Consider the following 18,030-nt stretch of genomic DNA (forward strand, 5'->3'; position numbering starts at 1 on the left):
ATCTATCCATCTATCTATCTACCTATCTAGTTAGTTAGTTTGAACTAGAGAGAGAAAGCATGAGCTGGGGAGGAGCAGAGGGAGAGAGAGAATCTTAAGCAGGCTCCACACCCAACTCCGAGCCCAACGCAGGGCTCGATCTCCTGACATCATGACCTGAGCAGAAATCAAGAGTTGGACACTGAACCCACTGAGCCACCCAGGTGCCCTTGGGGTATTTTTAAAACCAGGCACACGGCGAGACGAAAGTTCACAAAAAGTGGTCCCTGACATGTCAAGTTTCCTGGGTTTCTGATGCTCCTTAACGAACATCAATGTAAGAGTTGCAGTGTTTCATTAAGGGTTACCTTTATTATGGGGGCTCCTTTCTTTCACCTCTGCAGTGGTTCCCAACCCTCTCTATGCCTTAGAAACACCCAGGGAACTTTTTAAAATAACACTAATACCCCCGCCTTATTCGCCATACCCTCTTTCCCTAGATTCTAATTCGGTTGGCCTGTACTTTAAAAGGGCCCTAGGGACGCCTGGGTGGCTCTGTCGGTTAAGTGGCCGACTTCGGCTCAGGTCATGATCTCGCGGTCTGTGAGTTCTAGCCCCGCGTCGGGCTCTGTGCTGACAGTTCAGAGCCTGGAGCCTGTTTCAGATTCTGTGTCTCCCTCTCTCTGACCCTCCCCTGTTCATGCTCTGTCTCTCTCTGTCTCAAAAATAAATAAACGTTAAAAAAAAAATTTTTTTTTAAAAGGGCCCTAGTGCTTAGTCAGGGTTGAGAACCACTGGTCCTGGTTAGAGGGACCGGACTTAACACGCAGGAAAAAGGCCAGTGAGCAGAGTGAGGCGCTGTGTCGTTCATGCTCTCGGTAGGACAGATCAAGGAGGTTCCTTGGACGTGAGCCATGAAGTGGGCTTTGAGGGACCCATAGTGCAACTGGGAAGTCACAACGGTGGCAAGCAGGTAGCTAAGGTGGGAGTGAGGCCGTTGGACTGAAAGAGAGGCCAGAATAGGGGGAAGAACAATTGAGGGGCTTTGAACACAGGGCAAAAATCATGGCCACCTCACTCTCTTAGGAAATGGGGAACATTAAGCTCAATCTCCATAATAATGGACGCAAATTAAAAAAATCACGCAAATTAAATAGACGCAAATTAAAACAGGGTGATGTGATAGACCATACCTGGGCTGGGGGACGGATGGCCAGTGGTCAGGGAAGCCTGTCTGAAGAGGTGACGTGTGGGCTGAGACATGATTTATCCTGGAAGAGAGCCAGCCGTACACTCACAAGCAAGTGCAGACAGAATACAGAAATGGACGTGGAATGTTCCTGAACTAGCTGGGAAGGATGAGATGGGAGAGAAAAGTCTGTTCACTAGCGTGCTCCCTTCACGCTGTGCCTCAGTTTTCCAGGTTGCACGGAGCCCAACTCCAGGGGATGCCATCCCCACAAGTCAGTGGATGTGAACTCACACACACTCTTGGTACATACCCTTCTCTTCCTTCCCTTCCGTCTCCTCTTTTCCACCTTCCCCTGCATGTCCACTGAAGTCTCGTGGCAGTCTCTCCTTCGATCTGTTTCTTTCTTGTTCACCATTATTGTTGTATGACAATGGCTTGAAGTCTTTGCTTGTGCCCTTTTCTCTATTTTCTCACTTTTGCCCACCCTCCTCCAAGGACCCACCCTTACCTCCCTTGGTTCCGGAGCGCAATTTCCCCTTTCTTTCTGTTCCCTGGGGTCATCTGCAGTGACCTCCACACCCCTAAGCATTCCCTCTCTTCTCCGGACCTCTGCCTCTGCTCCAAATCAACCACCCCACATGACCGCTCGTGACTTCTAGGGACGAAGCCCAGTCTGCAACAGGTAGGATTCGGTGACTCTGCCTCCTATCCCAACTCCGTAACTGGTCCCATTTCCCACTAGATCACACGTGCTGACTCTGCTCTCATCCTCCTTCGTGTTTCTATCTGCTTGTCTCTGTTTCCAAGTCCATCAGGCTCCACCTGGTTTCCATGTGTCGTCCATTCAGTCTGTATCCCAGGGTGAGCTGCTCCTCCCAAGCCCTTGCCTGACAGACCTGTTTCCTAACCTTCGTTCTTTGCCCCTGTCACTTTCCCCACCCCTCCCTGACGACAGATGTGCCGAGGAGAACTGCAAACCTGTCTGGTAGTCTAACGCGTTTCTACATAACCTGACGCTTCAGACAATTTGATGTTTTTTGTTCATCTCATGCAGCGCTTTTCATGATGGCTGTCCCAAATCTTCCCCACCAGGTTCCAGAACCTCTTCTATCCTTGTCTCAGTCTTGTCTCCTGTGTTACTAACCTGCTCATCTAGTTAAACGTAATGGTGGCTCGTTGAGTTATCTGTCTATGCCCGTTTATTTACGATAGATACGTATTGGCATAAAGCATGGAGATCAAAACTTCAGGCTTCTGGGCGAAAAGTTTGACCGACCTGAAACGTTCTTTCTATCCCAACCACCTGAGTTGCCTCCCGTGCTTTGCTCAGAGCCCGGATTGTCATCCTGTTTAAGGCCAAGGCTTCCACTGCTGTTCATTCCCTTTCATGACCACCTCTGCCCATCTTCCCTGGCTCCTCATGTTTTAAATAATTACAAGAGTACTTTACCTTAATGGAGGGCTTGTTATTATGGGTCTGATCTGAGCTGAGTGTTTCATCTATGCAGTCACGTTCCTGTGACCTGATAAAGAAGATTTGGTGATCATTATTTTTTAAAGTGTCTATTTATTTATTTTGAGAGAGAGAGCAAGAGTGCACATAAGCGGGGGGTGGGGGCAGAAAGAGACAGGAAGTCAGAGAATCCCAAGGGAAGCTCCACGCTGTGAGCACAGAGCCTGATGTGGGGTTCGATCCCACAGACCATGAGATCATGACCTGAGCCGAAATTGAGAGTTGGATGCTTAACCAACTGAGCCACCCAAGTGCCCCAAGAAGATGTGGTTATTAAATCTAGAAGGGAACAAAGCACAAAGAGGCTAAGTAAGTTGTCCAGCTACAGTACTCTTATGTGGCAGTGTTGAGATTGGAACCCAGAGAGTTTCTTTCCAGAACCCGCGTTTCTGACCACGCGATAGCACTTTGCCTACAGATGTGCGGAATGAGGACGAGACCCTGCTGCCTCCCTCTGTGCTCCAGGAGCTCTGTCTTGGCTTTTACTGCCAAAGTGACGACAAGTCCTCTCCAGTCACACCCTCTGATTCCTCGTAGACCATGTGCTCAGGCCCCAGTGTTCTGCCTCCTGCCCCATCACTCTATGAACATTGATCTTTGGATACTTATTCAGGATCAAATCCAGAGTCTCTCCTTACACTTCATACCCTTACGTCCATTTTGCAACTTTTCCTTCTTTGCATCTGGACCAAATCTTTTTCTGGTTTCTCCTGCAACCTCTCGGACCATTATTCCTTTACCTCTTGGCAGATATTGCTATATCCAGGTCAGTTTGGAGAAGAATCTGGATACATAACCAGGAAGGCTTGGACACCAGCTGATCAGGGCGGAAAGGGGACAGACCAGCCTCCTGAGAGTGTAGACTGTAGCTTAATTGGGGTGCAAGTGGAACACAAAATAACCTCAAATGCAAAGTCTTGCAGCCAGAAGGCATTCTGAAGGCTGTTTTTCAAACTGCCTGAAGTAATTACAACCGGAAGAATGGATGTATTCCGTAGTCATTCCCCTTGATTTCATTGCTGGCACTGCTAGTTATGAGCTGTGTAACCATGGGCGCGGAAGGCAACTTCCCTCAGTCTCACCAATACAAAAGGGGCATACGGTTTTGCTCGGAGGGTTGTGTGAGGGTTAAATGAAGTAGCTGAAGGACTCAATAAAGGCGAGATCACGTTACGACTCATTCATTCCCTTACTTGTTCACCAAATAGACATCGGATGCCTACTGTGTGCCAGGCATATGCTGGATGCCGGGGATAGAATGTTCTAGTACAGACACAGTACCTGCTTTCACGGAGCTTACAGTCTAGCTGGGGAGATAGCTGTTAGTAATACTCGTGCCTTTCTTCACTTAGACCAAGGGTACAGAGAAGGCGGTGGTAAGAGACGAAGTTGGAAAGACAGGATTTGGGACATCCGAAGAATCGTGTGTCAGCTCGAGGACAGCATCCTAACCCAGCGGGTCATCAAGTGACCAAACGTTTCGGGAGGGAAGTGACAGGAAGCTGCCGTTTTGGCGGTCGGACTGGGGGCTGGAAGGGGGAGACAGGAGGAAGCAAGGTCAGTTAACCACCGGTTTTGCAACAGTCTTGGTGAGAACAACGAAGATCTGAACTAGTGCTTTGCCAGTGAGGATGCGCAGAAGGCACCAGGGGATGGAAGTATCATGACGATCTCCCAAGGTCTCCACCGGTTTCCTCCTCCCCCAGAATCCCCCAAGTTCCAGAAACTTCAGAGGCCAACAGAATTCACGATAACTCTTCCCTCAAGGCAAAAGACAGCCTCTTCCTCTTTCTGGGCCCTAGCTTTTGTATTGGGCTTCCCTTGGGTCCCCATCCGTGCTTTCATGACCCTGAGCTGCCCCCTGGTGGAGTCTGGGAGTTTACAACAGCGCCCAACCCTTCCCGTGGTTCACTCCACCAGCCACTTGGGGGTCCAGCTGAACCAGGATGGCACTTTACTTTTCAAATACAGGAGCTCTGTGCCTGGGACACAGGAAGCTCAGGAAAGATTAAAAGATAAGATCGGGGTGGTGTTTTAAGGACGGTCGCTTGAATGGGATTAAGGAAGAACTCAGCCCTACCGGGTGTCTCTTGAAGGCAAACTGTCTACTTGTCCCCTCCTCCTTTCTGATGAGGACTCTCAGTGAAGCCCACGCAAGGGGGGCTTTATTTGGTGTCCTATGGGAATGTGGGCCCAGCGTTGTCAAAGCTTTAAATGTTTTAAGAGAAGTTGGGAAGCCAGATGAGTGCATGAAATGTGCCAGGATTTTTAATGTTGTAATTTAAAATCTTAAGAAGAAAGAAATTAACTCTATAGCCACCTGCTTTCAAGTTCAGTATGGTGGTCTATCAGTTACCAAATGCTAGTCCTATAAAGGATGAGTCGTAATCTGTGGCAAATTTGCACCGATTTACGGTGAAATTAGAAGAAAAAAAAAACAGACAAAGAAGCAGGGTTTTCCATACAGCGAAATCTGTCTCATATAAAGGATGGCTTTTTTTCCCCCCTCTTCTGTGACTGTGTCCTTGTATATTTTGTTAAAATAGTTTTGCTCTTACATTTATGCTAAAACGCCTTTTATTTTACTAAATGATGATGTTGTTTCTCACGGATTTACTTGGCAAAATTAAGAGTTGGCGACTCAGCATCACTGTTGTGTTTCGTTCTGTTTTGTTCGTTGTTGAGATCTAAGTGGCTGGGCGCCACTGCTAAGATAAGGGCTGAACGCCGTGGGATAGTGTTTGCGCTTCGAAAGGACTTCCCCACCACCTCGAAGTGGATGGGGCAGATGCGTTGGCTGGGGAGAGACTGGAGGGTGGCAGTCACAGGGTGTGACGACGAAATGGAATTTCGCCTCATTCTTTTGTCTGGTGACTGAGGACACCAAGGCGCATGACGGGGAGAGATTTGTCCACGGTTGCCAGGCGGCTAGTTGCACAATCACGACTATAACCCAGTTTGCTGACAGCAAACGCGTCCTTTCGAATGCTCTGGTCGTTTGCACGTCAGCCCCACAGAACCTGGAGACGCTGCTGAGCCCAGCTTGTGATGAGGCCTAGGCACGGGATGACCCGTGCGGTAGCGGAAGGGGGGTTGTGTGGTTGGGCATTTCTACTGCATTTTGGACCCCTGTATCATGCCCATTTCTTTGGGGGCACAGAACTTTGCCTCTTATCTGCTATTGAGCTGACTTGCCTCTGGGATGTTTCTTTCGTGAGCGGGGCCTTGGGTTTAAAAGTATCTTACTATTGGGGCGCCTGGGTGGCTGAGTCGGTTGAGCGTCCGACTTCGGCTCAGGTCATGATCTCGCGGTCTGTGAGTTCGAGCCCCGCGTCAGGCTCTGTGCTGACAGCTCAGAGCCTGGAGCCTGCTTCACATTCTGTGTCTCCCTTTCTCTCTGCCCCTCTCCCACTCATGCTCTGTCTCTTTCTCTCAAAAATAAATAAACGTTAAAAAAAATTTTTTTTAATAAATAAATGTCAAAACAATTTTTTTTTAAAGTATCTTACTTTTGAGGCGCCTGGGTGGCTCAGCTGGTTGAGCATCCAGCTCTTGATTTCGGCCCAGGTCATGATCTCATAGTTGGCGAGTTCGAGCCCTGCGTTGGGGCTCTGCGCTCACAGTGCAAAGCCTGCTTGGGGTTCTGTCTCCCTCTCTCTCTCTGCCTCTCCTCTGCTTGCATGCACGCGCTCTCCCTCAAAAATAAATAAACATTAAAAAAATCTTACTTTTAAAAGCTCACTGATTATGATATTTGGCTATGTTAGAAACATGAATTGCTTCGCTAACGTACCACTCAGCTTTCTCACTGGTGCTCATTACCCCAATCTGTGCTTCTTTAACATTGTTTTCTCACTGTTGAACATGTGTGTGTGTGTGTGTGTGTGTGTGTGTGTGTGCGCTCACGCTATATTCCCAACTGGTAAGTACATTTTGCATGGTTGAGAGTATTTTGTACACCTGTCCCCGGCAACTGCGACTGGGACACAGCAGAGGTCTGACCTTGTCGCCAAATTACAGAACGACTGAATAAGCAGTAATAATAATTTCCATAAATTGAGCATGCCAGGTGTGATTCTAAGTGCCTTTTTTTTCACACTCTCTAATTAAAATCAGTCTGAGAATATTTAGTATTTGCCTACCATGTGCCAGTGCTGTGTTACATACTGGGGGTATGAATGGAATAAATTCAAACATTATGTGGAACAGTATAGCCTCTATCCGCACGAAGCTGGCAGCCAGTGCCTTCCCGCACTCAATGCTGCCTCAACCCCTCCCGATTCGTGCTGGCCTGCAGCGCTCCATTATACAGAATTAAGACAAGAGTGGACAGTTAGGCCAGTTGCTGTGAAACAGGGCTGGAGTCAGGAAAGACGGGGTAAAGTAAAACTTAAGTGACGACACGAGGGATGGGCCAGAGGCAGCCAGGTGAGCAGAGAGGGGGAAAGGTGTTTTGTGCAGAGGAAGCAGTAAGGGCGGGGCCCAGATGGAAGAAACCAAACATGAAGCATTGAAAACAGAAGACAGGTCCAGAAGGAGGTGGGGGAAAGTGGGCAAGGGGAGGAGGTCAGCTTAGGTCTTGCTGTCAAGCTCCCATGATGCTTTGCAAAGCCCCTTAGGACACTTTCTAAATAAAAAGCATCGGATCCAATCAATGATGTCATTTGTTATTTATGTATTATTTGTCTAAAATGGGTCTTTTCCACCGGGCTGGTTTCCTGGAGCACAGGGCGCCATATGTCTTTGTTTTATCATCTAGTGCTGCCCTAAATTCCTCCGATGCACCTACTCTATATTCGGTGAAATCCTGCCTCTCTGACAGGCGTCATCCATCCGTGAGCACACTCTTGAACGCATCTGTGTGCCAAGCAATTTAGGAAATCGTTGAGAGGTTCCTCGTGGACTTGGGCTTGTTCTAGATTTAAGGCTTGGCATAATGGAGACCAAAAATCTCATGTACAAAGCGATACACAGTAAAACCTTGCTTTGCGAGCATAATTCGTTCCAGAAACATGCTTGTAATCCAAAGCATGTCTCTCAAAGTGAACTTCAAGAACCATTGGCTCAGTCGTGATCACGTGACATTCGGCGTCATGTACGACTCGTATTGCAAGACATCGCCCGTTTATCAAGTGAAAAGCTGTCAGAAATTCTTGCTCGTCTTGTGGAACCTTCACGGAACAGGTTACTTGCAATCCAAGGTTTTACTGTATCACGATTTGGAAAGACTTGAGCTTTAAATTATCGGGTGGTGATTTCTGTCTTACGGGGGGCTTCGTTATGTCGGTATTTCAGGACCTGCTTGTGGTTTTCCCCTCTTAGCCCATCTGCCAGGCGGCCTATCAGAACGACTTTGGTCAAGTGTGGCGCTGGGTGAGAGAGGACCGCAACTGTATCAATGTGCAAGATGGCTTTAATGGAGACACCCCCCTGATCTGTGCTTGTCGCCGGGGGCACCTGAGAATCGTTTCCTTCCTCTTGAAAAGAAATGCTGATGTGAACCTCAAAAACCAGGTAGGCCATTACACATGAGTGGAGACAGCAATTGACTGTGGTAATCCTTTCTCCTCCTAGCAGTCGAGGATGTGCCATTTTCTCGTTGCCTGTAGCTCCTGATACAATTTTTTTTTCTTTAAAGGGACTAACACATACCATTCTATCAGGCTAAAGAGCCAAAATAAATCATAGTTCAATCAGCAGGCGTATTTTATGGTTAATTATGTCCTTGTACTTCTGAAAAGAAAGGTTCATTCATTCCTTCATTCATTCATTTGACTAGTTAGAGCTCTCCCTCTCCTTTCCTCTTCCTCCTCATGCTTTTTCCTGCCTTCCTGCTTCCCTCTCCCTGCTGCTCCTCCTCATGATTCCAGAAGGAATGGGAAAGATTTCCTGGAAAAGAAATGCTGACCTGGTGGTGCTATTTCATGAGGTTTTTACCTACTGGGTCAATGTTCTCCGGGAGATCCTACCGTTCGCTCATAGGATTGAAGAAGGCCAGGTAGGTATTTGCCGAGGACAAACAAGGTCACGAACCAGAGGCTCCTGGAAGCCACACAGAGAGGCAGAAAGATGGTACTTAAAGATGCAGTGTTAGCCGACGGAACCCTCAGAATCAAGGACGAGCAGAACACAAGTGTATTGCTGAGAACATCTCTTTCGGAGCACCTTGGAACGGCCAGTGTCTGCATCCGAGTAAAGACAGCATTTAAAGTACACTCAGTAAATATAAAAAGTCATTATTTGTAATACTGACGAGTGCTCTGTTTCCACTCACATACACGGAGTGAGGAAAACACAGCCTGTCGGGCCCGCTTACCCCCTTCCGAGTCAGTATCGACACCAGCTCCTCTGGAGCAATCGCGTATTATCAGCAAATGGATCGCTACCGGGCCTTCTTGCTGGTACTTCCTATTTTTTGCTTGGTTGGGTTTAAAAGCAAGGCATGCCTGCACCGAATGTGACAGCGAAGCAGCTTCGTGGACCGTGACACCGTCTCCCTTGCACACAGCTGGAGGGCCAGGTGTGTGGGCTTGTGGTGAGTGGGAGTGGCGAAGGCAGATGTCCGTGGGTTCACATCCTCTGTCGGGGGGACGTGCTCATTTGGAAGCCGGGGGAAGGCGATGTCGGACAGCACAGGGATGGGGCCGAGAAGGCGGAGAACCTCAGCCAGCCTGCAGGGATCCTCTGGCATCAGGAACATCTTGGGAAGGACTTTAGGGATATGTTAGATAAACAGAGACTTTATCAGAAGGAGGGTTCGGTTTACATTTTTTATTTTGAGAATAGTTTTAATGGTTTTTAAATATTTAATCTTTCCCAAACACTAATCTTTGCACGTTAACAGCTTAACCGGTGCCTTCTCGTGTCTTAAATCTATGTTCAGGAGTCATTTTCAGACGTCCTATAAACAAAGGCCTGAAAATAAAACGAAAAGCCCTGTGGGTGATTCACATGCATGCGCCTAATAGAGACCATCGATTCTCTGGAGAGCACATTAAATTAAAACATAAATACGCTCTTTTTTTGGCTTGTCAGACTGAGCAGGATTAAAAAAGAAAATCAAGGGTTGATCGGGAAGAAAGTTTAAAAATTTTTTAATGTTTATTTTTGAGAGAGAAAGAGAGAGAGAGGGAATGAGTGGAGGAGGGGCAGAGAGGGAGGGAGACACAGAATCCGAAGCAGGCTCCAGGCTCCGAGCTGTCGGCACAGAGCCCGACGTGGGGCCGGAATTCACAGACTGAGAGATCAGGACCTGAGCCGAAGTCGGACGCCCAACCGACTGAGCCACCCGGGTGCCTCAGGAAGGAAGTTTAAATCGTTATTGTACCCGAGCACAGTTTAGCGCAATACGAAAAGCATTCACACATTTCATGTTAGCAATTATACTTTGAGAAACTTTTGCCAAAGACAAATTTAGAAATGTTGACGAAGCCTTATGAATGGAGATGTTCAGGCAGTATAATTTATAAAAATAGAAAGCTAAAAACTTGAAATGTCCAACAGATAGGGTTTGGTTAAATAAACTAGAATGGCTCCATTCAGTAGAAAGTCATGAAGCCGTTATAGGCCTATGTTTATCATTTTTAAATGGCATGGAAAAATGCACATATTCTAAATGTTAATTAAGTTCCACTGCCCAATGTGGTGCTCAGACTCATAACCCTGACATCAGAAGTCACGCGCTCTACCGACCGAGCCAGTCAGGCGCCCCAGAAACTAAACTTTTTGATACGGTAATCTGAAAATATGAAATTTGAGACAAATATTAATGAGGAATCCTTTTCTTAATTTTCAGAAACAGAGAAACTGCTTGCATTATGCTGTGAAGAAAAAATTCACCTTCTTTGATTACCTACTCATTATCCTCTTAATGCCTGTTATGCTTATTGGGTATTTCCTCATGGTAAGTCCACTGTGCGTGTGACCAAAGGGCAAACGTGGAGATCAGCGGCATGAATCATCAAGTTTTGCTGGGCCGGTCATGTATAAAGAAATAGTAACAAAAATGAACTCTCGGTTTGCATTCTAAAAATGTACTTTCTTTCTTTCCTTTTTTTTTTAATGTTCATTTATTTATTTTGAGAGGGGGGAGAGAGAGAGCGAGAGCAGGGAGGGGCAGAGAGAGGGAGAGAGAGAATTCCAAGCAGGCTTCCTGCCGTCAGCACAGAGCCCGACGTGGGGCTCGAACCCACGAACCGTGAGATCGTGACCTGAGCCGAAGTCGGACGCTCAACCGACTGAGCCACCCAGGTGCCTCCCTCTTTTTACCCCCCAAAGAACACCAGCTCTGTGCTGACTCATTCCCTTTTTTCCATCTGGTTCCCTAGTGGCTGGTTCCACCTTTGAGAGATGACTCAACACATGTGTCACTTACTCGTTACATGACCAAGCTCCCTTCTCCTTGCAGCTAATAGACCGTGGATGTTAGTTAGTTAACTGTCTTTGCTAACGTGGGCTCCGGGACAAAATCTGCCAGTTGGAAGTGTCATTGTTACCTCCTTGGGTATTTAAATGTTACAGAATTAGATATGATAGTGTTGATTTTGATGCTTCGATTTATGGGAAAAAGAAAACTGTAAGTCACTGATAAACACATACTCTGTTTATACCCCGGAAAAGTTCTCGAAAAATTACTTGTGTGTTTAGTACATGGCAGTTGCAGTTTCAGGGCCGGTGAGAGATCTTCCGTGTATTTTCAAAAGGATCGAAAGGGGGATTAGAAAGACTCGTTCAGAATTTGTTGACTCACAACGCTGCTTTCTAAGACGGTCAGATGTTTAAAAAGCCGGAGGCCCTGGCAAAAATACCAATTGGAATGAATAACCGCCTCTTAATGCACATTTTCCTACTTATTCATGGGGCTTGAATCTGTGCAGTTGAGATATGTACGGCATAAGCGACCGGGGAGGAAATTTCAGAGGAAGGGACCAGGAAGGACTGTGTCACTGCAGAGAAAGGCAGTGTAGATGTTGACAGAGGAGGGAAGTATAACCAGGGAAGAAAACTGGGTGGGGCTTCCTGTATGGCTAAGGGCTGACCTCCGGGACGGCCAGGACTGCCGTGCTCCCCTAGCAATGGGACGTTGGGGTGACGCCCAAACTGTCCTGTGGTCAGGGTCTCGGGGAACTGGGTAGGAAAAGGGGATTTCTGAGGGGTCTGGTTCATTTCGTTTCTTTGTTCGACCTTCTGGCACACTCTTGCTGGGGCCCTACTACGTGCAGGCACTGGGTGTGAGGGATGCAGAGATGAACCAAACAGATGGAGTCCTGTCCGTGCAAGAGTTCGTTGGAGGGCAGTGAAGAACGCAGTGAGTAATAAAATACGGCAGAAACGCCTGTAAAATTACTCTGAAGTAGGTAATACAGGGAGGTGATCAGTGCCACGAGAGCCCAGAGAGAGATTTCACCTGGCCGGGTAGGTCAGGGAAAGCCTCCTGGAGGAAGAGGGGCTCGGGCTGGGATACTAAAAATGGATTTAAAAATAAAATTTAAAAAAAAAAATTAAAACAGGGCTCTTGGGTGGCTCAGTTGGTTAAGCGTCCGACTCTTGATTCTGGCTCAGGTCATGATCCCAGGATTGTGGGATCGAGCCCCACGTTGGGCTCCGCTCTGAGCATGGAACGTGTTTGGGATTCTCTCTCTCCCCTTCTGCCCCTCTCCCCACTTAGATTCTCTGTCTCTCTCTCTAAAATAAAATTAAAAAATTGTTTTTTGAAAATAGAAGAAGAGAGGAGAGGCTTCTAGGCGGAAGGAACATTCGGGGCGGGGTGAGCCGGCAGGGACCAGAGACCAAAACAAATTGGGCCTTGCAGGACAGGCTGGGAAGTTTGTTTCTGTCCTCAGAGCAATGGGACAGTGCCTGTGGGTTCTGAGCCAGGAAGGGAAAGACTGGTCCCTGGGCCCCAACCTCAGTAAGATTTGGCGGGTCTGGCGTGGGGGCCGCCGAATTTGCATTTCTAAGTTCCCAGGTGCCCACGCTGCTGCTTCAGGACCACAGTCTGAGAACCTGATTGGTACTGGGCGGGGTGAGGAGGCGGGGAGATTTTAAGACAGATGCATAGACGCATAGAGGTGTTGGGATTAAAATAAACCCCGTGGAATAGAATAGTCCAGGCACACGATGGAGAAAACGCTTGTCAATGAACCTCCTCTTTACGTGTTGTTTGTAACAGGTGTCAAAGACCAAGCAGAACGAGGCTCTCGTTCGAATGCTGCTGGACGCTGGCATCGATGTGAACGCCACGGACTGCGTAAGTTCGTGCGTTTAGTCACCTTGAAATGATATTCAGAATGGTATTTGCGGGCAGAGTATTTGTCACCTACAGAGTTTCTCGCTTTGTTTTCCTAGACACGTCTACATGTTCCTCGTCTTTCTTTACGTTTCATTTTTCTTTCTTTCGGTTTTCACTGCTAGTCAGGCGAGCTGGGGGTCGGTTAGATGCTGCCACTAAACTCACGGGGATCTTTATGGACTGGAGGACAGTTTTAGAACTTTTTAAAATGTTTTTATTTTGAGAGAGAGAGAGAGGGAGAGGGAGACGAGTGGGAAAGGGGCAGAGAGAGAGGGAGACACAGAATCGGAAGCAGGCTCCAGGCTCCGAGCTGTCAGCACAGAGCCCGACGTGGGGCTCGAACCCGCAGACTGTGAGATCATGACGTGAGCCGAAGTCAAAAGTTCAACCGACTGAGCCGCCCAGGCAGCCCCCAGCTTCTCATGTTTTGCTGTGGGCGTTTTCACAAGTCACACACGTACTGGACTCTCCATTTGTCACCTGTAATGTGAGGGTAGCCACAAACCTACCTTGCGAGGCAGACTCATGTAGGGTGCTCAGCAGAGTGCCTGGCACACAGTAAGTGCTCAACGAACAACAGCTGCGGTGGCCAAGCTCCCAACCCACCCGTAAGCGAGTCCCCACCTGTAAACTCCATGGATGAGGATCAAAGTCAAAGAGCCCAAGTGGCGCGGAGGGCGTGATGAGCAAGCAGCAGTGAACTTCTTTCTGTCTCTAACTAAATATAAGGTTTTGTTCTCACCTTTCACCCTTACACCCCCGCGTCCCTCTTCCTCCCTTAAATGATCATAAATGGGCCCGATGTTTATTTGTATGACGTTTTATTTGCTTATATTGATTGGATGAAATTTTGGATTCCCAATTGTTTATTGAGAAAGGAGGCAAGTTGAAATTTGAGTAGACACGAACCAATATTCTGTGATCCTTGATTTGTTTTATGCCGTGTGCACCTCTGTGGGTGCATGTGTGTTACCGCTGTTCTGTGAGAGAGAAAATGTGCCCATCCCTGTTTCTATTAATTATTTACATCATTTTAGTTTTGATTATATTGGTATCATCATATGTTTAAACGGAGGTAGCTCTACGTGTGTGTGCACGTGTGTGTGCGTGTGTGTGAGAGATTGAGAGAGAGAGAACACAGGAGAATAAGTTACTGAAGTGTATGTTTTTCCTTTTATTTAAAATAGAATTTTGGGGGATACCTGGGTGGTTCAGTTTGGTGGGCGTCTGACTCTTGATTTTGACTCAGGTCATGATCTCACGGTTCATAGGATTGAGCCCCGTGTCACTGTCGCTGTCAGTGCAGAGCCTACTTGGGATTCTCTCTGCCTCTCTCAAAGTAAATAAATAAACATGAAAAAAAAAAGAAAAAAAGAAAATAGAATTTTTGGGTTAATTTGGATAGATGACTACGGTGCTCTGTCATTCCTTAGAAAACTTCAAAATGTACTAAGTAAGATGTTATTAAAGATTGGGTGAATGGTTCGCTGAAGGTTTTTCTTGGTCCTTTCATTTAAAGTCAAAAGGTTTAAAACTTTGCCTGTGATCAAAATTTCTCTAGGATATTTTTCTGCTTCTCGATAGGTATCTCTAGCTGGACTGTTACATTCCACACGCACACACACACACACACACACACGCGCCACCATTTTTCTAAGACTATCTGAATATTCAGATAGTTTTTCCAACTCGAAGTAATGCGGTGCATTGTATTTCTAGGTAATTACACTCACTTTATTTCACATGGAAAAGTTCAAAGCCAGCTGTTTGGTGCATGATGTTATCACTTAAGAAAAATCAGCAATTGCAGCATTATCCGTTATGCTCTTAGAAGAGTTAATAAGGTCTGGCATTAATTCGTCACATACCCAAACCATGGTTGTTGGGCTGCTTTTTGAAAGGCAATATCTGGGGCACAAACACCCCAGCTATCCATCTCTTTTCACTTGTAGTTGGTGTTTTAAGTTAGTACCAGCAGAGGAGATCCGCTATTTCAGAATGCAGAATATAAGCCACAGCAAACCAAGCATGAGAGGTTTCTACATAGAACTAACTGCACCGATCCTGGAGCTGGGCTGTAGCGACATGAGCACCGTCTTCAGGTTGCGGGGATTTTGATCAACAACCACGGGGCATGATATTTGCAAAAAAGCCCGCGTGGGGACCCTTGAGGAGAAAAGACGGTACGATGATCGAGGTGGCGATTGCCCAGACATATAGAATTCCACAAAGAAACCTTGAGACAATTGAGCGTTAACTTCTTGCAGGCTGTGTTAAGTTTGGAACAGAAAATGAGAAAGGAAGATATTAATGGCGTATAGGACGTTAACCATATACACATGGAGGCAGGGAAGCCTTTTTTTTTTTTTTTTTTTTTTTTTAATTTTTTTTTCAACATTTTTTATTTATTTTTGGGACAGAGAGAGACAGAGCATGAACGGGGGAGGGGCAGAGAGAGAGGGAGACACAGAATCGGAAACAGGCTCCAGGCTCCGAGCCATCAGCCCAGAGCCTGACGCGGGGCTCGAACTCACGGACCGCGAGATCATGACCTGGCTGAAGTCGGACGCTTAACCGACTGCGCCACCCAGGCGCCCCAGGGAAGCCTTTTGAAATACAAGAAAAGTGGGTGTGCGTGGATGATTTGCAGACCGGTTTGCTTGGGTGGACCCTCTAGGATGTGACAAGTGCTTGCCAAAGGAGCCGCCTGCCGGGTCCGTAGAGCCCACGATGAACTCACTGTTGGTCTTTCGGTTTCAGTACGGCTGCACTGCGTTACATTACGCCTGCGAAATGAAAAACCAGAATCTCATCCCTCTGCTCCTTGAAGCTCATGCAGACCCCATGATCAAGAATCGGGTAAGAATCTGTGGGCTGTGGTCCGAGGTCCTTCTAGCAACAGCATCTCCTAACTTGGGCTGTGTGCTGAAGTGAATTAATTGCCTCTGATGTTGTTGACAGCAAAGCTAATTGTCCTCACTAAGGAGTTACGTTGTCCTATTCCTGTTAGAACCAAATGACCTTCAGAGCCCTTGCCGGGCTTGTAAGTCAGTTGGTCTAGACTGTTTGCTAGGCCTTTTGCATCGACCTTGGACTGCACTGGAGACAAAGGACCGTAATTTCTTTTTCTCCTCAGCGTGGTGAGACTTCGCTGGATATTGCACGGAGATTGAAGTTTTCCCAGATTGAGTTAATGCTAAGGAAAGCATCGTAATCCTAGAGGCCTCACGTGGAGAAGTAGAAAGAAACCAAAGCGCCGTGTTCTCTCTCCATTTTGGACAATCAGTCTGTGGACCGCTCAACCTGGATGCTGCAATTTTACGGTTACCATGGGTAACCCTAATGGCGGTTGCCATGGTGACATTTGTGGGAGAGCTTTGTACTGATGATTTTTTTTTCTCCCAGTGGAGTTCACCATGGTCATAATCTTTCTAGGAGAAACACTCAAGTCGTGGGAGTTTCCACTTTGGTCAACACAAAGGTGACATTTCCACCCCGGTTGGTCCTGAAGAAGAGAATCGCAGTTGGCTGGCTCGGTCCTCTCTTCTCAGGTGTGCCACTGTGACCAAGAGGTGGTCCTGTCTATATCATACCCAAAAAACGACTGTTTCTCTCCGTCCTTTTGAGTGGTAAGAGGAAGATTCGAAGTAGATATATTTGTATAGAATGATGTGTTGGGGGGGGGTGGGGGGAGAGCTTCATATGTAAATATTCATTTGGTGAAACAACTTCAATAAAACCATCTATCAGTCGTCAGGGGTGGGGGTATTTAGGCCACAGTCATATTGGGAAATCCTACAAGCCAGGGCTTTTTCTTTCTCTTTCCCGAGAGCCAATTTAACTAGAATACCTCTAGACATTTTGCTGTCAGCTTATAAGTAAAATCCGTCTTAATTATGAACAAAATTAGGCAACTATCAAGATGTTTCCTCACGGGGCGCCTGGGTGGCTTAGTCGGTTGAGCGTCCGACTTGGGCTCAGGTCAGGATCTCATGGTCCGTGAGTTCGAGCCCCGCGTGGGGCTCTGTGCTGACAGCTCGGAGCCTGGAACCTGTTTGGGATTCTGTGTCTCCCTCTCTCTGCCCCTCCCCCGCTCATGCTCTGTCTCTCTCTGTCTCAGAAATAAATAAACATTTAAGAGAAAAGATGTTCCTTCAAAAATACCTTTATGATTCTCTCGTGAATGCCAGGCAGCTACTAAGGTTGTTCTTTCTGTTTATTTTCATTGTTAAAATTCAAAATATTATTGTTAACGTGGGACAAAGGATTTCTTGACAATAAATAGAGCAAGAGAAAAAGATGCTATCTGCATTACACTTCCAGAAGGGAGACAGTGAATATCAAAATACATTTCCCAAGTCCTGTGTCAATGGCACAGAGTAGAAATAAACACATTTAAAAAATGATCAAATTTCGCCAAGCAAGACTGAATCATTAACATCTTTAGACATGGACTGAAGTGTAGACATATCACACACTATATGAGGTAACGAACAGTCTAAGAAGAAAAGATTTACCATCCTTGAACAGAACAAAGGGTTATTGAAAATCAAATCCAGAATATTTATTGAGCCTTAAGGTGTATGTTTTGTGAAGGAAATAGTGGTGTGTAGGTACAGATTCAGAAGCCCCTACGTGTCTCTGAAATTATTTTAGACACATGGCACCGAATCGAGTTAGCAGGTGCCACTCTGGGGGACTGAATCAACAAATGAACTTCACACACCAGCGTACCTTCCACACGCACCTGTGTACCTTCAATTTGGTTTGCAAAATTACGCTATCACTCATGTATGACCGTAACTGTCATCTTTGAGACGGTGTGAAAATTGAGCATTTTCTTCTATTCGTGACTGACTCTGGGCAGTTACCAAGATCAAAGAATAAAATACGCGACAGTTTGTTGTCTCTATGCTCATGACATCCTAATACTTTCTTCCTAGTTTTTCGTTTTTGAAGGCAGAAAACCGGGGCAGACATTTGTGGACAATAGGTCTTCTAGCGTCAGTCAATGAACTCTCCAACGAGCTGGGCTAGGTGCTAGGTACTGAAATA

At 46.7% G+C, this 18,030-nt stretch overlaps 1 protein-coding gene across 3 annotated transcripts in view; it reads left to right on the forward strand.

Moving 5' to 3' along the window:
- The window catches only part of ANKRD22 (ankyrin repeat domain 22), a 31,496-nt gene extending 13,613 nt beyond the window's left edge, over positions 1-17,883 (forward strand). For all 3 annotated transcript variants that reach the window (XM_019430059.2, XM_019430060.2, XM_019430061.2), the window contains 5 exons: positions 8,007-8,198; positions 10,480-10,587; positions 12,856-12,933; positions 15,736-15,834; positions 16,112-17,883. In XM_019430059.2, the coding sequence (XP_019285604.1) occupies positions 8,007-8,198; positions 10,480-10,587; positions 12,856-12,933; positions 15,736-15,834; positions 16,112-16,189 (555 nt within the window). In that variant the 3' untranslated portion in view covers positions 16,190-17,883. The remainder of the gene's footprint in view (positions 1-8,006; positions 8,199-10,479; positions 10,588-12,855; positions 12,934-15,735; positions 15,835-16,111) is intronic.
- Positions 17,884-18,030: the final 147 nt, after the last annotated feature.

This window comes from Panthera pardus, unplaced genomic scaffold (assembly GCF_024362965.1).
Source record: "Panthera pardus isolate Hobbes unplaced genomic scaffold, ASM2436296v1 HiC_scaffold_22, whole genome shotgun sequence".
Lineage (NCBI taxonomy): Eukaryota > Metazoa > Chordata > Mammalia > Carnivora > Felidae > Panthera > Panthera pardus.